Source organism: Montipora capricornis, chromosome 10 (assembly GCF_036669925.1).
Source record: "Montipora capricornis isolate CH-2021 chromosome 10, ASM3666992v2, whole genome shotgun sequence".
NCBI lineage: Eukaryota > Metazoa > Cnidaria > Anthozoa > Scleractinia > Acroporidae > Montipora > Montipora capricornis.
In genome coordinates, this window is record NC_090892.1 from 62,223,873 (window position 1) to 62,247,872 (window position 24,000).

The 24,000-nt window shown below is 40.0% G+C and overlaps 1 protein-coding gene across 4 annotated transcripts in view; it reads right to left on the reverse strand.

Moving 5' to 3' along the window:
* Positions 1 to 182: 182 nt before the first annotated feature.
* Positions 183 to 24,000, reverse strand: part of LOC138018425 (NLR family CARD domain-containing protein 3-like) — a 37,185-nt gene continuing 13,367 nt past the window's right edge. For all 4 annotated transcript variants that reach the window (XM_068865042.1, XM_068865044.1, XM_068865046.1 and 1 more), the window contains 4 exons: positions 23,444 to 23,527; positions 22,819 to 22,899; positions 21,317 to 21,400; positions 183 to 6,115 (listed from right to left, as the gene is read on the reverse strand). In XM_068865042.1, coding sequence (XP_068721143.1) covers positions 2,886 to 6,115; positions 21,317 to 21,400; positions 22,819 to 22,899; positions 23,444 to 23,527 — 3,479 coding nt within the window. In that variant the 3' untranslated portion in view covers positions 183 to 2,885. The remainder of the gene's footprint in view (positions 6,116 to 21,316; positions 21,401 to 22,818; positions 22,900 to 23,443; positions 23,528 to 24,000) is intronic.

Sequence of the window (24,000 nt, forward strand, 5' to 3'; positions counted from 1 at the left end):
TTTTCACTGATTTTGGGCCTCATTTTGTTGAAACTCAAGCACGCTTCCAACAGGCCTGTGAACCCTTCCTGCTTACAGAGCAATACTAAAAAACCTCTCCCATATCACATTTGAACCTTAAGCTCGAAAATTCAATACACAACATGATATTATAATTCACAAAGGCAGAAAATACCACAGAATCCTTTTCCAGCGAAAATTTTATTGAAACAAACAACATATTTGCTCTTAGAGGCGAAAACCTCTTCCTATTTGATTGCGTGCGTGAAGACAAGAAACTCAATTGTGTCAAATTACCATGTACTTCAGGTAAATACTGCTCACTTTGATTTCGTCTCGACGGGCGATAGATTGTTCTCGAAGTCCAGTGCTCGTCGCTTTTGAGATTCCTGCCTATTTTATCCAACTGACTTTCTATTATTGAGCTCCATAAGGGTATATTTTGTTTAAGGATCTACTAAAACGCCATTCGCGTTACATGACTTTCGACGCCATTGCAGGCTAAGTTAATGATTCTACTGTGTCCACCAGAGAAATCTACGCATTTCCACTACCCTCTCGATCCTAAGAAAATACTCGCAGAAGGCTCTATCCACAAAGACACCACTTACCAGGGGAGTGACAGGCAAGACTTTTACCGACACGGAAAAAAAAAAAAAAAAAAACTAAAAAAAAAAAAAAGAAAACAAACAAACTAAACGCAGACCTTGACTGGGTTTGCCCATAGGCAACCCAGTAATAAAAGATCCCGTATCCTCATAACCTGCTAATAGGGCTTCGTTGTTTGCATTTGCAAATTTAGTAACATTAGTAATGAGTTTTTACAACGAAAAACTTTAAGTTATATTACAGATGTATCTTTCTGGTAATCTTTCGCCATTTTCCGAAGTCTACCTGTACTTGAAGTTCACTGTAACTGGACAATTTGTGTTAACTGTTTGCGCATTCCACGGATACGCCCTTGTAGGCGTCTTGTTAAGGTTATAAGCGCGATCCAACGGTTCCTTAATCTACCAGGAAAGGAAATAACAGCTGAAAAGGGAACAATTGTTCTTTAGGAACAGCTGAGAAAAGACCAGAAAATGAGCATAAAAAGCGAACCGCTAAACGAAAACACAATGTAGAACAAACGTTCCTCTTCTCGCAAAACGAAACGATAAAGCCCTTAGACAACTCACGAGTAGGAACAAATGCTCTTCAAACAATGACAAAGGATTAACGCGTTATTGGTACAATTTGATTTTAAATCACAGATAAAGGACCAATTTGTTCCACTCGTGATTCGGAACTCGGAACAATCGGTTCCACTTTAACACTAAAGGATCAATTTGTTCCGTACTTTTATAGCAACACGTTCCCATGTTATCAAGAGGAACACATTTTTAGGAACAATAGTTCTCAAATCTTCCATTAACGTCCAGTTTGTTCCGCTCGGGATTCGGAACTCGGAACAAGTGGTTCCCATGTGATAGAAAGAAACACATTTTTAGGGACAATAGTTCTCAAATCTTCCATTAAGGTCCAATTTGTTACGCTCGGGATTCGGAACTCCGAAGAATTGGTTCCCATGTGATAGAAAGGAACACATTTTTGAAACAATAGTTCTCAAATCATCCATTAAGGTCCAATTTGTTACGCTCGGGATTGGGAATTCGGAACAATTGGTTCCTTTTTAACAATAAAGGACCATTTTGTTTCGTATCTTTATAAAAGCACCTTCCCATGTTATCAAAAGGAACACATTTTTAGGAACAATAGTTCCCAAATCATCCATTAAGGACCAATTTGTTTCGCTCGGGATTCGGAACTCGGAACAATTGGTTCCCCTTTTAGCAATAAAGCACCATTTTGTTCCCAAGTAGTATGAAAACTCGTTCTGATTTCATCTAAAGGAACACAAAAAAGAGGAACAATCTGTTCTCGCTTTTCAAGAGGGGACCGTTCCAGAATCAAGAATAGGAACGCCTCTGAAAAACGAAATGTGCTCAAACACATCGTTAGTTAAAAAGAAAGAGGCCAAAAAACGACTAAAAGATCACTTTGTAGAACAAAATCTAATAACGAAATTTTGCTGACGAAATCGAACGCTCAATTGAAAAAAGGAAACAAAATTGAAATTTGGGAAATGTAGTAGATAAAATAATTGCTATCTCTAGATAAAATGTCTACGGTTGTTGTCGACAAAATAATCCGGTCAAAGTTAAAGCTTCATACGATTATTTCAAGATAAATAAAAACTGGAAATGTCACCCATGGGCCACCGTAAATTATTGCAGCTCACGCTTGGCGTAACAATCACTCTATTGACTTCAACAATGCCAGAGTAATTGACAAAGGAAACTTCCGAACTCGAAAAACTTTGGAATCTTGGCACACACTAATGAAGCAGACAATAACTCCAAGCCTTTGCCAAAACAATAATCTATTCTTTTAGATTAGCGCTTTTTTCCCCTTTTACCGTTTTTACAATTTTTTCACACTTCCATTTTGCATATATTTCGCGCATTTACATCTTAGTTTTTAAAGGCTTTAGTCTGGAAGCCGAAAGCTTCCTTTTTAGAGAACGCTTTTTTACATGAATATGTTTCCAAAACCTAGTTACTCTTTCTATTTTTAATAGTGCCTATATGGTTACTGAAATAGCCTTAATTCTAAATGATTCTTAATAGGTGCACTGGATAATATAATGTTCATATCATTTTGCAGTTTTGGGAAAAGATACAATTTATTTAACTTCAATAAAAAGAATGACTTAGCGCCCGACTCGGGGTAGAATCATTTATTTCGTTCCAACTCAAACCCGACAGACTCGGTCAAACGTGTTGACTTTCGAGAACCTCATTTCGTGATTTAGGGCCCCGATCATCGACTTAGTAGTATATACTTCAGATTGAAATAAAACATATGTTGCTTTTGACCTCAGAAATGGATTTAGCACCAGAATAGCCGATTTTGTTCCATGTCAACTTCAAATGAGTCAAACATTTGTTGACTTTGAGAGCGTCACAAAGGGATTCAGCGCCAGCGGCATCAATTTTGTTCGAACTCAACTTCAAAGTAGTCAAGCATGTGTTGACTTTGAGTGCCTCACAAAGGAATTCAGCGCCAGCGGCACCAATTTCGTTCTGACTCAAATTCAAAGTAGTCAAACACGTGTTGTCTTTGAGAACCTCAGAGAGGGATTTAGCACCAGAATCGCCGATTTGGTTCCTCTTCAACGTCAAATGAGTCAAACATTTGTTGACTTTGAGAGCCCCACAAAGGGACTCAAGGCCAGCGGCACCAATTTTGTTTTCACTGAAATCCAAAGTAGTCAAACACGTGTTGTCTTTGAGAGCCTCAGAAAAGGATTTAGCGCCGGAATCGCCGATTCGGTTCTCTTTCAAATCCAAAGTAGTCAAACATGTGTTATCTGTGAGAGCCTCAGAAAGGAATTCAGCGCCAGAATAGCTGATTTGGTTCCTATTCAACTTCAAATGAGTCAAACATTTGTTGACTTTGAGAACCTCACAAAGGGATTCGACGCCAGCGGCACCAATTTTGTTCTCACTCAAATCCAAAGTAGTCAAACAGGTGTTGTCCTTGAGAGCCTCAGAAAGTGATTTAACGCCAGAATCGCCTATTCGGTTATCACTCAAATCCAAAGTAGTCAAACATGTGTTGTCTTTGAGAGCTTCAGAAAGGGATTTAGCGCCAGAATCACCGATTTCGTGCGAATTCAACTTCAAATGGGTCAAACATTTGTTGACTTTGAGAGCCTCTGAAAGGGATTTAGCGCCAGAATCACCGATTTGGTTCCAACTTAAATCCAAAGGAGAGTAACATGTGTCGTCTTTGAGAGCCTCAGAAAGGGATTCATCGTCCGAATCACCAATTTTGTTGCCACTCAAATCCAGAGTAGTCAAACATTTGTTGACTTTGAGAGCCTCTGAAAGGGATTTAGCGCCAGAATCACCGATTTGGTTCCTATTCAGATCCAGAGTAGTCAAACAAGTGTTGTCTTTGAGAGCCTCACAAAGGGATTCAGCACCCGAATCACCAATTTCGTTCCGACTCAGATCCAAAGTAGTCAAACATTTGTTGACTTTGAGAGCCTCAAAAAGCGATTCAGCGCCCGAATCACCAATTTCGTTGCAACGCAAATCCAAAGTAGTCAAAGATGTGTTGTCTTTGAGAGCCTCAGAAAGGGATTCAGCGCCCGAATCATCGATTTTGTTGAAACTTAAATCCAAAGTAGTCAAAGCTGTGTTGACTTTGAGAGCCTCAGAAAGGGATTTAGCGACAGAATTACCGATTCTATTAAAACTCAAGTTCAAAGTAGTCACGCTGGTGTTGACTTTGAGAGCCTCAGAAAGGGATTCAGCGCCAGCAGCATCGATTTTGTTCCACTTCAAATCCAAAGTAGTCAAGCATGTGTTGACTTTGAGAGCCTCAGAAAGGGATTTAGCGACAGAATTACCGATTCCATTAAAACTCAACTTCAAAGTAGTCAAGCATGTGTTGACTTTGAGAGCCTCAAAAAGGGATTCATAATCAGGGACATCGAAATAAATATGGGGCTCTCTGAAATCCAAAGTGGTCAAGTATGTGCTGACTTTGAGAAATTCACAAAAAAGGCTCACACGAGTCCATCCAAGACTACTCATAGCTAGATCTTTAACAAGTAAGTTTTGTCCCAAGGTCTGAAGTAACTTAGACTGAAGGTTCTCTCCACGACATTTGCATTCTAACATACAATCAAGTGCTAAGTTAAAAATTTCCTCTGCATAATTCTTCATTCCTATATTGGACGAACTTGCAAGCTCTGCCATGCTTTTTACCAACGAAACTGTCACCTCTTCAGATGTTGCCGACAAAATACCACTCATGAATAAAAACAGTTGTTTCAGTTCCTTCCTGTTCCTTTCATCATTCACTACTGATTTACAATCTGTGTGTCCATCAAGGATCTGATAAGCAAGATAAAAGCCAGCAAAGAACTCTTGAAAGGTCTCGTGAAGAAAGCAAAAGCGCATGGAAGGTTTCCTCTTGCTGCCACCGGTCTGGATTGAAAGAAACCCAAACTTGATCAAATTACTGGAACTGCCTTTAAATTCACTCTCGTCGAAATACAACTCTCCTTTACGTAAAGACTGCAACGCCATGCATCCCAACAGCACCAGGTCATCCTTGTAAACTGAAATTAAGTCCGCGTTACTGTCACTCGATGATCCAATTTTCTTTTCATATCTTAACAAAACACATCGCACAATTTCTGTGTACAACTGTGTCCTTTCTGGTGGAAGTACACCCTTGAAATCTTCCCAAAGGATGCAAAGTAAAGCTGTATTAAGAGGATTCCGTGTCAACGGTTCTAAGTCTCCCTCTATCAGCCCGTCAAACGCAAGATGAATAAGTAACCCACTTGCCAAGTCTTCCATGCCTTTAAAGTGCTTATAAATATAGCTCTGCGCGTCTTCAAAAGTAAATCCGATAATCTCCCACAGGATGTCACAGTACCGCCTTACTGTCCTTCCAGCTTCAGGGCGTGATGTGATAACAAGGTGGCAATTGGGTAAGACTTTACTTTTCAGAAGGTCAATGTACATATCAACTTTACTGGAATCCATTTCATCAATTCCATCAAGCACTAACAGAACTTTGGATTGATTTTCTCGAATGAAGTCGAAGAACCATTCCTTTGCTTCTTCTTCAATATCAACAGGAAGAATTTGGTCATCAATGGCCTCCCAAATATCTGTTTTGATATCACGACACCTCAAAAACAACAGAACGTGAACCTCGGGAAAAGACTTGTCCCATTCTTCTCGTTTCATTGCCCAATCATATGCCAGTTTCTGACAATAAGTCGTCTTTCCCATGCCTGGGTCTCCTTCAATTAAAACAGTCCGTGGCTTTGCACACTCCTTGTGTCCTCTAAAGATAGCTGTCATGTTGGTGATTTCATCAGTCAATGTTCCCCTTGTCTTTTCTTTGCCCAAAATCTTTAACTTGGTAAAAATATCATCTAGATGAAAGCTGAAGTCTTCACACCATGGAACAGGCAGAACAGATTTTTCACCAGTATTGTAGAGCTGACGGATCCTTTCTATAATATTGGCAGGATAAGGCACATCTGCAAAAGACAAAAATAACAAATAAAGGTGTTCTTCTGTAGTGTTTATTTAGTTTGGTCTGATATCTTCTGGCGAATAATGAAACCCGGGATAATTATTGTGGTCTCAATTTAGATGTGAAGGGCCTAGACTACGCATTATTAAATAAAAAAACATTAATTAACAAATAATTGCTTTTTGTCGCAAAACCAAGATTTTTTCCCCCAAAAGGGTAGTTGTACAGTAATGCACTTTTTTCACATTGCGAAGTTAATGACATAAAATAACAAGACACGGTTCCATCAACAAAGTGTGAGACTAATAAGACAACTTACACGGCAACCTGGTGTACACTGAATCAGTCACAGTTTGCAGCTACTCCGGTTTGGAATTGAAAGTAACCAAACAAAGTTACAGTTCACAGACCCAATATTTTGACACTTAGCAAGTGTTTGTGTCTTCTTCAGGGGTGAAGAAAAACCGTTGGAAGAGTCCTTTTATAGAGATGCTAATTAACGACCTTTGACACTAACGAGATGAAGGTATGTGTCAGGTAAAAGGCCACCATTCTCACGGTTCAAAGAGAGCGTGGGTGGATGTAATGTGCCATGCCTCCAAACAAAGACGCTCATGGTACCGCCTGTTAGTAGTGATAATTATAGAATATTTACAAATCAAATATTTGTGTTTAAGAATTTAAATCTAATGTGTATTTAAGAATTAAACTAACCTATTCTACATCAAAACATATTTACAAATCAGGTATATTATATGCCATAGTGATCAGCAATATATAAAATTCTGTTGTCTGCATCTTATAGTAGATGTTGACGTACATTCAAACTTAAAATCTATAAAATAATCTTCAGCGCTAACTCGCTTCCTAGGCTGATTAAAATTCAGGGTCATTGATACTTCCCTGTCATTATACTTAACAAAGTTGCATAACGATGCGCCTCTATATGAGAGAGAATCTTTCATATATCTTGACTCGTACCTTGGCACGAGAAGACGGTTCTGATCTCGAATGAAGTAAGTGCTAACACGGTTATGGCCAATATTTTAGTACCTTATCTCTGGTAAAGACTCGCGATGCGCCCTATAAAGAAATCTAAGCACATATAACTTATAATAAATTGAAAAGGTAGGCCATTGAACGTATCTGAGCACGTCCTCCGAAGCCATATCCTTAGGTAAATTGTAGATTATATATGCCGCTCTACAATGAAGCCTTTCTATTGACTTGAAAAGATCAGCATTACAACATGAACCCCACAAAACTAAACCGCACTTAACAGCTGGAAGAATCACTTTAAAATAAAAGTCCTTCAAATGGAACCCTTGGTAAAAAACGAGAACGTTTGATCAAATACAGTTTTTTAGCAAAGCTTTCTTCAGTTCAAGCACGTTAGCCACCCAGGTGAGTTTCAGGTATACTATTATACCTAACAGTTTCGTCTTGGTAATCAAACTTAATACTGAGTTTCCGAGGTACAACGGAGCGATAAGCCCCATCGGTGATCCCCTGGCGAAAAGAATGACCTCGCTCTCTCTGGAATGTGGCGTTAGTCGGTTGTTTAAACACTAGTTGTAAAACTCTCGTGAGGCCTTATTGAGTCGATCAATCGCCAGATCAGCTGTTTCTCCAACACAGTATATGGTGGTATCATCCGCATGCATATATACGGACCCAGAGGGCACAGAAGAAGGTAAGTCGTTCGTGAATAACACGAACAGTGTCGGTCCTAAAACCGAACCTTGTGGGATCCCCATTGATACAGGTAACAAATCCGACTTCACACCATTCAGCACAGTAAATTGTTGTCTACCACTGAGGTAATTGCATATTAGGTCAAGTAGGGAACTATCGACTCCAAACTCACAGTTCAGTTTTTTTCAACAATATGTCATGAGGTATACTATCGAAAGCTCTTTTAAAATCTACGAAGGCCGCTGCGACTGCCATTCCTGAGTCTACAGCTCTCTTCCATGACTCTGTAAGGTGAATCAGCAAAACGTCAGTCGAATACCCGACACGATATGCCCACTGTTTGTCCGATACAAGGTTATTACTCTTGAAAATGTGTTGTACAAGAGTGCTGTTAATCTCCGACTCCATAACCTTACCAGGAACGATGAGGAGAGAGACTGGACGATAATTTCCCTCCGTTTAGCGGAAGGGTGGCAGTGTAAGCCTTGTCATCATTCGGTACGCAGTTGATTTTGTGGCCAGACGAACATCGAAACGTTCCACGGCAAGGTATTTTACGTACTTCACGGAATATCAAGTGAAAGGCAAATTCCCTTACCTCTACGTACAGTTGTCCTCCTCTTCTCTGTGCAATCGGAGGGCAAACTGTGTGTGTTCTTGGCGGGTTTGCGGCTTACGAATTTTACGATGTCGTTAGTTGTCATTTTATTTTCCCCTCATAAACAGAAGAAAGGCTGGTGACTCGCGGCGATTTCATCCCACACATTGCTCTCGCATCACAAAGCAACGGACCGAATCGCCATAAAAGCACCACAGCCTTAAGGCCAGATAAATTTCCTATCACATCAACTCCACTCCGGGACCACACAGCGATTTTTTGGCGGATAAATTCCAAATACCATTCGGCTTTCTATAATCTTATAATCTTATAATCTTTGTTACCGCCTATGTACGCATGGATCGTCACGGCCTTTTGGCCTCCTGTGTTTTTACTGTTTTTCTGCTGTTATTGCTTGCTGGCGATGGTCTAAAAGTTCCTACATCATGGCTAAGTATCTTTAACACCGAATTGATGACAAATAACGTTGAAAGGACTCTAAACTACCATGTTTTATCGACTAATGCTTGGCAATTGGAGTGCAGTTTTTCTGTCAGTAATTTATTCTACTCGGATCCCTTCGAGCAAGTTGTGTTTGCTGATTGGCATCTGTTGTCGACTAGAGCTGGAGTGCTATTCATTGTCCTTGACTGGAATGTTATAATTGTTATCAAATGCAACATGACTCGGTATTTGACACTACGCAGGATCAAGCGTTGCAAGCGTCCGTTCACATACTATGCAAACACTACCGCCTCTTTCCATTGTCAGCTGGTGGGTGATATTGTGTTTAAACTTAATCCCGGACCTATAGTCACGCCGTCAAGGGGTATGCATAGGAATAATAGCTTCGGTGTTCGTTCCATGCATTCTTTTACGATTCCTATTCGCACGACCAACAGGCTGTGCTCTAACAATGGCTATTGTCCAAGGCGTCTGGCGTACACAAAACATCACTATTCGAACTTGATTAATATTCCTTTAGATGCTCTCACCACCACTCTCAATGATAAATTGTTGAGGCTTTGTTTAGTTAATGCGCGTTCGCTTGGAAATAAGTCCGCTGACTTTACAGACTATGTCATGGATTCACAGTTTGATCTGGTCGGGCTGACTGAAACCTGGTTTACTACAGACGATGTGGCTGCCCGTGCATTGGCGACTCCTGAAGGCTACAAAATGCTTGATCACCCACGTGTGAGTCGGAGTACTGGTGGCGGCACCGGTTGCTATTCAGGGACAACTTGTGTGTGTCTAAGCTATCTGCTGGTGAGAAGTCTTCATTTGAGTTTTCTGAATGGCTTGTAACATCTGGCTCATATAGACTCCGTGCGGTAATTATTTATCGTGTGCCGTACAGTGCTGTGCACTCGGTGTCAACAAATGCTTTCTTTGCTGAGTTTTCTGACTACATGGAGTCCATCATATTGGCTCCTGAAAAGTTGGTCATTATGGGAGATTTCAATATCCATGTGGACGCGGCTGGTGACAAGGATGCAAGTAAGCTGCAGGATTTATTTGAATCTTTGGGTCTTCAGCAACATGTGAAGGGGGCTACTCACATCCATGGTCACACACTGGATCTGATTGTAACTCTGTGATCTCTATGCCACAAGTAGACCGTTTATTTTCAGACCACTTTGCTGTTACCTGCAGTCTTCAAATGCCTAAGCCGGCCATCCGTTACGAAACATAACTACAGAAATCTTAAAGCTGTTAGCATCGATCAACTAAGAAAAGATCTTAGAGACTCTGAATTGTGTACTAACCCCCCCTAGCTCCCTTGATGTGATGATTGGCTGTTATAACACTACTCTTACGGACATCCTGAACCTTCACGCCCCTCTTAAAACCAGGACTGTAACTGTAAGGCGACGCCTACCATGGTTTAATGAGGATATAAGAGAAGCCAAGAGAGCTAGGCGCAGGGCTGAGAAGCGCTGGAGAAGGACGAGGTCTTCATCAGACTTTGAATGCTATAAGAAATGCAGGAACCGTGTTACCTATTTATTGAATAACGCCCGCACGACGTTCTATAAAGATTTTATAGAGGAAAACAGTGGCGATCAGGGTAAACTTTTCAGGGCTACGAAGAGGTTACTGAGGCAGGATTCTGGAGTCCAGTTCGCACCACATGACGATGAATATTTACTGGCTAACGCTATGGGGAATTTCTTTGTCAAGAAGGTATCTGATATTCGGTTGGATCTTGATGTTGCTGCACGAGGTTCTTCTGGGTCCTCAAAATATGACTTTGATCGTCCTGTGAGAGAATCATTCAGCGAGTTTAAGCTTTTAAATGATGATGACGTCCTAGAGCTGGTGAAGAAATGTGCTAAGAAGCACTGCGCTTTGGACCCAATGCCAACTCCACTGGTGGTGGAGTGTATGGATGTGCTTCTGCCTGTAGTTAAACAGATGATCAATCAGTCTCTCGAGATGGCCTCTTTTCCTGATTCATGGAAGGAAGCCATAGTAAATCCCCTGCTCAAGAGACATGGCCTCGATCTTCTGTATAAAAACTATCGCCCAGTTAGTAATCTTTCTTATGTGTCTAAATTAACAGAACGCTCGGTATTAGATCAGCTGCTTTTGCATATGTCTTCCAACGGTCTCTATCCTGTTTTGCAGTCGTCGTACAGGCAACATCATAGTACAGAGACTGCTCTTTTAAAGGTAAAGAATGATATTCTTATGAATATGAACAAAGGTCATGTAATTTTGCTGGTTCTTTTAGATCTGAGCGCGGCCTTCGATACCGTTGATCACGGTATTTTGATCACGAGTCTTCAGTCAAGGTTTGGCGTCTCGGGTCAAGTCTTGGAATGGTTCTCAGGATACTTAAGGAACAGAAGTCAACGCATCTCGGTCAATGGAACTCTCTCTGACCGTTTTTTCTTGCAGTATGGTGTTTCTCAGGGATCCTGTCTTGGTGCTGTTTTGTTCATCATTTACGCATCCAAGCTTTTTGAGATTGTAAAAGCACATCTACCTGACGTTCATTGCTATGCGGATGACTCAGAAATATGGCTACACGGCCAACGTTTGAAAAAACGTAACCCTTCCTTGTAGTGTGTGTTGTATTTTTTTGTAGAAGGAACTTGAGCTACTAATGATATCTTATTTTTGGTGAACTGCGTGAAGTTAATCGCCGCTCGACATCGAGGGTCTTATCTGTCACAAAAGCTCTTGTTGTTAACTTTGTCATCTATTTCCTATACATGACCTTTAGACTCGTAATAACAATAGCTCATTTTACTGGCCACGTGTGATTTGTCCTTTACTCCGTTCTATTAAGATCCCTCTATTAAGCCTTTTAGTTCTACGTTTACTGTCAGTCGTTAAGTCATAGTCTTTTGTTACATTAGCAAGTCCAAGCCTTCACTGTATAGAGAAGATATGCCGTGTTCTCTTTCTTTGTGCAGTGGGACCAGATTTATTTGAATGATGACGTTAACGAAAAGTAAGAGTACTTCAACGATAGGTTCCTAAAAATACTAGATCAACATGCACCAATCAAGAACATGAAGATAAGAAAACGTCAATGTCCGTTTATTAATGAAGAAGTAAAACATGTCATGCGTAACAGACACTCTTCACAAGCTGGCCCGTATTTCTGGCTTAACAGTAGACTGGGAAAAGTACCGCTCATCTCGCGAAATGGTGAAACTAAAGTTGAGAGAAGCCGAAAGAGACTACCGGTATATTAAAAACGAGATCAAAAATAAAAATGAACAGTCCATAAGGAAAACCATCAGGAATAGTCTCCCTCGGAAGGATGTGTCAAACAGAGTATATACTAGGGATATTAAGTCTCTAGCTAATAAACTCAACGAATTTTTCACCACAGTCTTTTGATGCCAAGAAAATCGCAAATAAAAAAAATATACCGCTGACTGAATCTAACTTACCCTCAATAACCATTCATGAGTCAGATGAAATTTACTTTCATCCTGAACAAGGCACCACAATTCTACCTGTGATAACTGAACTAGTTAATTCTTCACTGCTGACGTCCGTGTTTCCGGAAAGGTGGAAGAAATCTGAAGTTATTCCCTTAGTAAAAGAAGGAGACCATGAAATAGCTAATAATAATCGTCCAATCTCTCTGTTACCAGCAGTCTCAAAAATATGTGAGCGAGCAGCTTTAAACCAACTAATGGAATATATGTCACGCAACAAGCGTCTTACAAGCGGAAATAAAAGCTGCATTCCACAGACACATTGAACATTTTTATAACAGATACGACCTTTGACGCAATTGACAGTAGACGTCTTACTGCGCTAGTACTATTGGATCTTTCCAAAGCCTTCGATAGTCTGGACCACAACTTACTGTTCTGTAAACTACGCACTCTTGGCAGGGCCGTAGCCAGTATGAGGCAAACCGAGGCACTTGCCTCAGTCATTTTTTCGTTTTTTTTTTTTTTTTAATAGAGCGTGATTCCAAGGCAAGCAAGGACCAAGCAAGGACCAGCGTAACAAAACACCTAAAATACTAAGAAGAGCATTTCACCATAGGCATTGCCTCAGTCATTATTTTTTCCTGGCTACGGCCCTGCTTGGCGTATCAAAAAATTCTATCGAATGGTTTAGAAGTTACCTATAGAACAGATGTCAGTCATTTCGCATTGGCACTCATTTATCAGACAATCGCACAGTAGTAGGTCACGGTGCTCCGCAAGGCTCGATTCTCGGACCAACATTGTTTAACATCTATATCAATGACCTTCCTGGCATTCCAAGAGTATGCTCTGTGGAATCGTATGTGGACGATTCAAACCTTTATTTAACATTTCCATTAAAGGAGGCTATAAGACCGCTATGGCTCTGCTTTCAGTAGACCTAACAAATATCGCAGCCTGGTGTTGTTCAAACAGTCTTTTAATAAGTCCCGATAAGACTAAGTTTCCAGTATCTGGAAAACGTCAGACGCTTGAAAAGGTGGCAAGTAATTTCAAAGCATCGCTTCTTGGTAAAGAATTGTTGCCGGTGCCTACTGCTAAGGATTTGGGTGTTGTTATCGATTCAACTTTAAGCTCTAATGAGCATGTAACACAGACAGTCTCTAAATGTATCGCAAGCCTTATCCAAATCAATCGCATGAAATATGCATGAGATAGAAAGACTCTAACCCCTCTGAGGGGATGGATAAGACAACTGATGATTTTGCAGATCATCCAAGCGTCAAACTCATTACTGAGAAACGCAATAATAAACTATGCTTCAGTTTTAATACTGTGAGCGAAAGCTACGCTTGCAATTGACCTGAGTACGGCGTTTGATTCTGTATGCCATGGCCTACTGCTTGCAAAACTCAGAGCCTATGGCTTCACAGATCAAGCATTGGAGTTGATGAGCAACTACTTGAAAGATAGGAGACAGAGGGTCAAATTAGATGGCATTTACTCTGACTGGAAACCTCTCAAAGTTGGGGTCCCTCAGGGATCCTTGTTGGGCCCTTTGCTTTTTAACATTTACATTAATGATTTGAACCTTCAGGTTACAAACTCCTCTCTATGGTTGTATGCAGATGACACTACCGAATATGCATCGGACGCTTCTCCTCCAGTTTACATATCTACATATATTATCAACATGGCTTCGGCAGAACTATCTTCAGATCAATGCATCAGGCAATGGCTATAGGTCCAGTATCATATCGTTATAACTTCAGTGTAGATAACAATGAAGTGGACGTCAATGATACACTTAAAATCCTTGGTGTTACATTAGATCGTAAGCTCAATTTTGTTGCTCATGTGTCCGAACAAGTAAAAAAGGCGTGTGCAAAAGCCTCTGCGTTACGGGGGATTCGCAGGTTTATTCCTTTAGACGTAATGTGCCGCCTTTATAAAGCTTATATTTTGCCTCATTTAGAATACTGTTGTCCGCTATTACTTGAAGTTGGAAGAGGTCAAGTTAAAAAATTAGAAGACACCAATAATTATATTCTTAGAACTATTTTAGGGTATAGAAAGCATACACCATATAATCATTTATTAAATATAGGTGGTATAAGAACGCTAGAAGAAACAAGAAAATTCCAGGCCCTAGTTTTTGTATATAAATGTATTCATAAAGAAGCCCCAAGGTACATAGAGGATTTTTTTAAGATCAAAATCTGTAATTATAGTTCAAGAGGGTCGGGGACACTATTAATGCTACCCAGTTTTAATCTAGAATAGCGCCATAAGTCATTCTCATTTTTGGCAGAAAAAGTTTGGAATTCGTTACCTACGTATGTTAGAAACGCCAAAGATATTTCTACTTTTAAATGTCTTTTAAAGAAGCAGGTTTTTAGATAGATTTTAGAATGGTAATTTTAAACTATTTCTTTTATTTTCAATGCTTTCGGTTTCACGCACATGTTTTAACGAGTTTTTATCACTCCTAGATGTAGCGTGGGTAAATAAAGTAATGTTGTTGTTGTTGTTAACGCTCTAGTATTTAGTAGACTCTTCTATTGCTCCTGTGTATAGGGTACTGTATCTAAGAACATTTCTAAGGTAAAGAAGGTCCAGAACTTTGGTACACGCATTATCAAATCATCAAGGAAGTACGACCATACTCAACCAATTTCTAAGGAGTTAGGCTAGTTACCTGTCGAATCTATAGTCAAGCTTAAAGATGCCACGATGATGTTCAAGAATATGAACGGTTTAGCACCTAAATATCTTAGTGATAAATTCATTCGTCGATCAAAACATTCCTTTGTGCAAATCCGTAACTGGTCAGCGTAGCTTCGTCTATAGAGCTTCTACAATTTGGAACAACTCACCTGATGACATGAGAAATATCCAAGATTTGAATGTCTTTATAAGATCGTATAAGGAAATGCTTTTTTAACAAACGCGCATAAATATCTATACTATTTCTTTTTTTTTTACGCTTCCTAGCTCTGTTACATAGGAACTTTTTATATCGAAAACATTTGTTTTTATATTTCGTAATTAAGTTCTGAAAAGCCATTGTTGGAGAATTTAATAAAACATCATAATCACTTCCTCCCTAACACTTTCGACAATCTTTTCACTACTCATCAACAAATTCATACGTATAATACACGGAATGCTGCCAATTATTGTTCTCATTACTGCAGAACTAATATTAAGCAGTTTACGGCTACGCCTCGTGAGTCCACAACATCTTGACCACTGTGATGGCGAATATCGTTGTCGATAAGAGTACAGACAACGCTGAACTACTTTCGATTTGTTAATTATAGCCATGACGTCATGACCGTCGGTCCGTCCAGCCCTCCATGTACGCTAATATGACCAATATCATGCTAGTTTACAGCAGACATCTTTGATATTGGACATCCATCTTTTGATTAACTGACACCTGTCAGAACAAGGTATCCGCTGGCCAGTATCACATGACCACATCGCCGGCTCAAGCTTAAGCTCACAGAGGTCAGCTGTTTTTTTCTTAAGTTGACCGCTGACCAGGTACTGGTTTTCGATGGGATTGCAGGCTCAACCTAGGTGAACTCACCTGAACATAAGAGAGGCTTCATTTTTCGCGCGCTTTCTGTGGCTCGACGGGGCTACACGGCCATCCACGGCCATACTATATATCAACGAAAGTTCTTACACAGTCAAACGCTTTTCGTGTTCAGGTGGAAAACGGTTTGGATGATGTTTTCTTTCTGCATTTTTCGCTGGTTTCAATCCAGTTTGACATATCACGATATCTGTGGTCCACACTGGTGGCTACGCAGTTATTCAAGTCAAGCATCGGCGGGATGTAAACTTAAGGCTGAGTGTCTATTTTAAATTTGCTTAGAGCCGCTTTTTTCTCTGTATTGCAATTTTTGGCATATCTTTAGAAGCACGGATAAGGTTACATGATGCCTGGAGGACCTATGTCTAGAACAGAAACGAAAGGACTGAGCGAAAGAGAACGACAACGACAAAACAGAATACCAGTAATAGCTCATACTTAGCACACAAATTCTTTCCTTGGGCACTAAACCGTTTGTTATTTTTACGGATGCGTTATTTAAAGTGGATGCGTATTTTTAAAAAGTGGTTTACTCGGTTCTTCCTTTTTTTCAGGAATGAAAATCGAATTTTTATTGTCAACGGGAATTAAATAACAATTATCTGTACTCTTTTGTACATAAAGAAAGAGTTGATTTGTTTGTTTGTTTGTTTTCCTCTTAAATGCGAGCGAACAAGTGCTTTTTTAATCCGCTTGCCCAACTGGTTTTTGTTGTGCCTCGACAGTGACAATAAAATTTTTCCCTTATGTTATCATAGGCAGCCCAAGCTCGCGTCACTACAGACAGCCGTTGAGAATTTAAACGCGTTATAAGACTTTGTATGGGAAATCAAATACCGTCGATTATAAAGCCTAAAAAATGCTCAATTTAACTTTCATTCAATAAAATGAATAAAAATGACTCACCTCTGGTGTATTCTTGTGCCTTTTGGAGCTTATTACACCGTTTCGGGAATTCTGTGTTTTCAGTGTTTTCAACAAGACGAAGTCAAGGCTGCACACTACGATTCCGACCGTTGTTGGCTCAGAGGCGGTTTGCGACTCGAAAATCCATCCCAGCCAAGATTTAGCCCATTCCCACAGCGGCTTCTCGTAACCATGGAGCTGTTCGAGAAGCCGCTGTGGGGATGGGCTAAGTGTCGTAAATGAAATGACTGTACCTCATCGGGTGGAGTTAATTTGACCTCGGACCCAAGCTCCGTGTCTTCACGGGTCATCAGTTGCTGTTAAATTCATCAGCTATCGTGGAATCGAAGGAGAAAATGCTCATTTCCAGCCAAGTGCGTGGGGGTTTTTGACTACGAAACATTCTCGGAGGTTCGCAAATGATGTGGCTTCAGCTTTGCGTGAAAAAATCTTGGCTGGGATGGATTTTCGAGTCGCAAACCGCCTCTGAGCTGTCGTAGTGTGCAGTCTTAGAACACTGAAAACACTGAAAACACAGAATTCCCGAAACGGTGTAATAAGCTTCAAAAGACACAAGAATACACCAGAGGTGAGTCATTTTTATTCATTTTATTGAATGAAAGTTAAATTGAGCATTTTTTAGGCTTTACAATCGATGGTATTTGATTTCCCTTACAAAGTCTTATAACGCGTTTAAATTCTCAACGGCTGTCTGTAGTGACGCGAGCTTGGGCTGCCTATGATGTTATAAACACGTATTCGCAATGAGTTCTCGTAAAATTAGGGGGAAATCTCAGTAGCTTGTGTTTTCAGAAGTTTGTTTAAAGTACCCAAATGTTATTTAAGTGTTGGCGCTGATCGAGTCTGAAGTTCGTCCTTTCTTGGTTGCATTGCCGTAGTTTGACGATTCTTGTACCAAGCCAACCTGGCGTGTTTCAATGAAATACATCAAAAAGTGAATGATCTTAGTGGAATAAAGTACACCAGTAAAACTCTTCTTTGACCTTGAACCGACAAAGTTGTTTTTATGGCTTCTAATTTTAGCATGATTCCTACTACCTGGCTATTGACAGTCACCCTGCTAGCAGAGCCTTTCTTTTGCTTGCTCGATTTTGGCGTTCTCGAAAAAGGCTCTGCATGAATCGAGTAAGATCTTTATTGAATATGCGCTGCATGTTGCCAGGATACAGTCTCGAACCCAAGCTTACTATGCCAGATCTCGCCGCCATCTTGGTTTTTCATGGTACATCGAGCTCAATTATAACCATCGGTTTTGTCAAAAAACGGACGCTCGCACTGGAAAAACCGGTTTGACGAGAAAAAACAAGATTGACTAGTCCAGAAGTTCGGGCTGCGGTGGCTTCAAAGAGTTGACGCGATTCGGGCAGAGCCTACTTTTCTCCTCCTCAGTAAAGAAAAAGAAAAAAGGAGGCTCTGCTCGCAGGGTGATTGACAGTTGACTCTGAAATTGCTTTTTTTTTTTTTTCCTTTTCAATTCGCTCGCTGAGGTTGTGCTTAATGCTTGTTTTCTTTTAAAACTCATTCGGTTCAAGAAAAAATTATTGCCAAACTGGTGAATTGCAAAGTAAATTTCACTGGAAAAACCGATGTCGTACTCATCGCTTCGTAATTCATGCAATATCGGTTTTTAGCGTAAAATTTACCGTGGAAGTCATTAGTTTAGGCAATGAATTCTTTTATAGAAGAAAGCAAAGAAAATGATTTAATTATTAAAGCAGCAACCGGAAACATCAAAATGCTGACAATTCGAAACCTTTTATTATTGAGTCAAACCGTACAGAAGAAATAACCAGGGAGCTCCGCTTTTAGGCTTGGCTAAATCTATATATTATTTTATGCTTTACGATCTACTGTATCGATCGAGATGCCCAGTGTTAATAAGCTCTTAGCTCCTATTGGGTATCCTCGCTACACTGTCATAATTGTTGCGTTAGACAAAAAGGAGTACGCAAGCCTAATTTCGTTTTGCGATTTGTGTCTTTCGAGTTGGTGTGCCTGTGTACGGCTATGCAGAACTTTTCGAGATTGCTGTAAGGACACCAAAATGGTCCCCGCTTGATTTTTGCAGGGGCAAGTGTCGTCCGGGAAACTGGTGCGAACTTATGACGACATCTGACCTCGTTTTCGCTCTCGTTTTGGGATATTTTTATATTGATTCGTAATGCGCATTTGATCATTTCTGTATGGATTTATGCGCAATAGAAGTATTAAATTAAATTAAATTAAATTAAACTACGTCACATTCTCATTACATGTGATAAGACATGTGAGCTCGTCTTCACGATACAGTCGCCGTAGGCCTCGCCATTTTGTGCTCTCAGCGTTGGATTTAACGACGGTAGCATTTATCAAAATCTGAGGGAATTGTCTTTGTTTATTTTATATGCTAACGAACACGACTTTGAATCGCCCTGGCTTTCAGGATGTTAACCGTGGGAACAGCTATATTTTGATTGCATTTGTTGACTAGTTACAGTCGCGACAGATACATGCATTGTACATGTAGCTCTTTATCCGGTCGAATACTGTTTGAAATCGGTGGAAAAGTACTCTGAAGGCAAGATCCATAAGGGTGAGGTTGAACCAAGGAACGGCAAATTATGTAAATATTGTCTACTTCATTCATCGGGGATAATACTTGAATCAGTTGCAAGGAGTTTGTTTACGCTGACGACAAACGAGCAGACGATTGCAAATGTTTGCTTATGTTTGTGCCGCTTCCAGCCGAGAATAATGTATGTTAAATATGCTTCTACAAATAACCTTTTACGCTCAAACATTTGCAGTTAATGGGAGAACATTTAGCATGAAATTTGAAGGGTAAAAATTGTGAGCCTACGGAAACTGGCGCTGTCACGCAACGTATCAACAAATCGCAGTTTGCACAGGGAACCACTTAGCTGGAATCGGACTTTGACATTATGATATATCTGTCTGTAAAACCTTCGTTGCCGATCAGTTTAGCAATAGACCGGGGTTGAAAGTCAGGTAGGGAAATCATTTATTTCAGGTATATATATTTACGTGACGGCGTCGAACGCACTCTCATAATCTTTGATTACTACTAGTATATATAACAATTATTCCATGAGCCCGAGTTGGATATGAAGTGCTAAAATAACCAAAGAGCGCGTAGCGCGAGTTAGTTATAATCACTTCATATCAAACAAGGGCGAATGGAATAATTGTTTTAGTAAATTCTCAAACCAGGTTTTGCCGCCGATTTTTATTTCCACAACTTTACAACGTGTCCGGAAAGAGCATCTTGGCGCACTATTTTCCATATGACGTAAAACAACAAATATTTGCCCGAAAAGCGAAGCTTCGAGGGCTAATATGCTAGTTTTAAGAACATCAAATTTCCAAGGGGCAACTATCAGACCGTTAGTTCCGAGACATAAACACTCTATTGTCTTTATTGTTCACTACTAAATTTTCTTCCGCGCGCCAGTTGAAAAACAGTCAAAACCCACTTAATGCAGATCAATCAAATATTTATTCATGCGTACAGGCTGTCACAAATGTCAATAATTCGCAGCGTACATTGGCTAAAGAATAGCGTACAACTGTCAACTGTTTTTTCAGCGGACGACTACTATCCATCCGGGTATTTTCCTCGGACGGGCACTATGGGCTGATAGTGTCTCTCCGCGAACGAACACTATCGCGTCACGTGATCAATTTAAACCAATAAGAATCGGAGAAAATTTAGTGGTGAACTATAATGGCTCATAGTCGGAGTTTTTTAGCCAATAAAAAAGCTAGAAATGCAATAGTCGGAGCTGAAAATTTACTAAATGTATATATTCTTACTGGTGGATTTTATCATTGTAAAGTTTTGTGTGGCAAATATATAATAAATCAATAAATAAAATTGCAAAGATTAAAAGATCACAGAGCTGCAGCTTTGCGCCCACCCTGCGAGCAGAGCCTCCTTTTGTCTTTTTCGTTACTGAGGAGGAGAAAGGTAGGCTCTGCTCGAATCGCGTCAACTCTTTGAAGCTGCCGTAGCCCGAACTTCTGGACTAGTCAATCTTGTTTTCTCTCGTCAAACCGGTTTTTCCAGTGCGAGCGTCCGTTTAGTGACAAAACCGATGGTTATAATTGAGCCCGCTGTACCATGAAAAACCAAGATGGCGGCGAGATCTGGCATATTAGGCTTGGGTTCGAGACTGTATCCTGGCAACATGCAGCGCATATTCAATAAAGATCTTACTCGATTCATGCAGAGCCTTTCTCGAGAACGCCAAAATCGAGCAAGCAAAAGAAAGGCTCTGCTTGCAGGGTGCTTTGCGCCATGTGACTAGGCAAATAAACAAAATGAAACCAGTTCAGCCCAAGCAAAGAAGAAGACAGGATTTATGAACAACTGAACAGTGAGGAGTTAAAAGTTCTTAAACCAAACGAATTCCACTTTCCACTTATAAATAGAATTCAAGATACATGTACCTTTCCGTAATTTGTATTAATAATTACCTTCTTTGTTATGACTGTGCCACGGGCTGCATCCTGCAGCTGCTGAAGGAGCAACAACATGGCTTACTTCCGGCTGCACAGGATCTATTGCAGAATAATCAACACAATCTGCTGTTAGATTGACAAAAAGCGGCATAAAGAACTTTCTGGCTACCAGGAAATAAAGAGAAAAACAATATTATGGTTTAGAAATTAAAAAGATACAGCTGCACTGACATTAACTGAAAAAACAAAACTTTCAAGGTAAATATTTGGCAATTATTGAATGAGGCTGAGTAGGATATGAAGAATTCTGCAGGTCGAGGAGGGTGTTATCCACCAAGGCCGAAGGCCGAGGTGGATAACATCCTCCGAGATCTGCAGAATTCTTCATATTCTACGAAAGCCGAATTCAATAATTGCTTTATTATTTATTCAAAATATTTTCTTCGCTCAAACTTCTAAACCTACTCGCAGCCATTTTTCTGCTCAACAAAAATAACACAATCTCGTCCCCTGCTTTTTTCGGTCAACGGTTCAATAATTTGCAACGGGCTACACTTTTGACGTCATTTTGACGTCATCGGTTCAATAATCTGCAGCGGGCTGCACTTTTGACGTTATTGATTCAATATGACGGAGTTTCTTTCCAAATTTGGTGAACAGCAGCTGGTTAGCTGTCCAGCGACAATAGTTTGCAAACGCCGAAGAAAACATATACATCGTCTGTCATAAGTTGCTGTAGATTGTGCGGTTAAGTCAAGGACGTTTTACATTGTAAAAATCTGTTCAAGATGGCCACTGAAGAATTGCTTGCCTTAGCCGAGGCTGTGTTTGGAGGAACTTTACAACGCCATGAATTAAGGCCACAAACGCGACAAATTCCTTGTTTAGAGAGGATCCCTCCCTAGTGTTTTCAATTGTCACGGAAGAAAGTGACCAGACCCTACCAGGGTCTCTTCTCGCTCGAGAGACCCTGGGAACGAGGTTGCGTGTGGTTTTAACCAATCAGAAACGGGGAAATATTTTGAATGAATAATAATAGGCAATATTGATCAGCTGGATGGGTAAAATCAAATATGTATCGAAAAATACATAATTGAAATAACAAAGCAAGCGCAAGAACAACAGAGAGCCTTGAAGAACTCCACAGGCTGTTGCGTTGATAAAAATGTGCTCCCATATGCAGCTGTGTGAAAAAGACCGTTTTCAGTCAGTTAGCAGTAAGTCTGAAGTCAACCAATTTAAAACAAAACCTCAAATACCATTACAACATGTACCTGTTTAGAGCATCAAGTGCTGGTTTTATGATTGTGATATACTGTGGTAGAGAAGATATGGATGGGTTTCAACCAACACCAGACTAAGACTTTTAGTTTTGGTACTTAAGCAAGAAAATACCATTGGCAGGCACAAAGGCAAAGGCCTGTGGTTGAAAGAGACACTGCAACAACAATGTATTCCTCTTTTCACTGAGATGTTTAAATTTAGGAAACATCCTTACAGTGACTGATATCAATTACCTTGTTGGTGATGACTGTGTATGCTGGTTCCTGCAGCTGCTGAAGCAATATCGGCACCACTTCTTTCTGCCTGCACAGGATCTATTAGAAATTACTCATTGTAAGCTCAATAGTGCATGCATGTTGGAAAATCTATCATGGGTTCTTAACATAATCTGACCCTGGCCAAATTTCGTCTGGGTATCATGATACTAACTACATCTTAGAGAAGAATATGTTTATTTGTGTCAAAAAAAGATTAACTATTTCAGGCATCCTTACCAGGTGATCTGGTGACATAATTTGGAGGCCTGGGAAGAAAAATTTTAACGCCGTATCCCACAACCGCGAGCAGCCTTAGGTTTTGTTTCCAGACTTTCTGCAGTATTTCCATCGCCAAAACTCAACAGATCTTTCCGTGTCTCCTACATTTCCTGTTACTGAATGAACATTAAATGGAAACCGCCGAGATCTAAGGTAGCTTCTGCCATGTTGAATTCGGAAATAACATTCAAGGCCGCGCGTGGTTGTGGGATACGGCGTTAAAATTTTTCTCCCCAGTCCTCCGAATTACGTCACCAGATCACCTGGTAAGTAATTGCTAGACACTGCCTTTCAGTCATTTGTATCTATGACATGTAGTGACCTTGCTTGTGATGAGTGTGTGCGCTGCTTCCTGCAGCTGCTGAAACAACATCAGCAAAGCTTGCTTCTGGCTGAAGTACAGGATCTATTGTAAAATAATCAATCTGCTGTCAGCATAATAACAAAAACACCAGCAAGAATTTCATTAGAACTATCAAATACAAAGAAAAATAATTGTACTCATGAACATTTAAAAATTATATAGAAAACAGAAGCCCTTTAATAAGACATTGACTGAAAAGACTTTGGAGTTAACTTAGCAAATTGATCATTTAAAATAAAAGTATATGAGAGAATAATCTGAGATGTATTTGAAAAATAATGCCAAGTGTCAAAATCAGATTAGTATCAAAATAGCAGAAATAGCTACTTGACTTTGAAAATAATAATTGAAACACTGTTTTAGATTTTGAGAGTGGAGGAGAAATCATTTCATATTGATCACATGACATTTTCATTATTGTCTCAGAAAAATCTAGGGAATTCTAAACCACAAAGACATTGGTTTGGGTAGCTCCTTTTGGAATATATCTAGCAAAATGTTTTTGTTTAATTGCC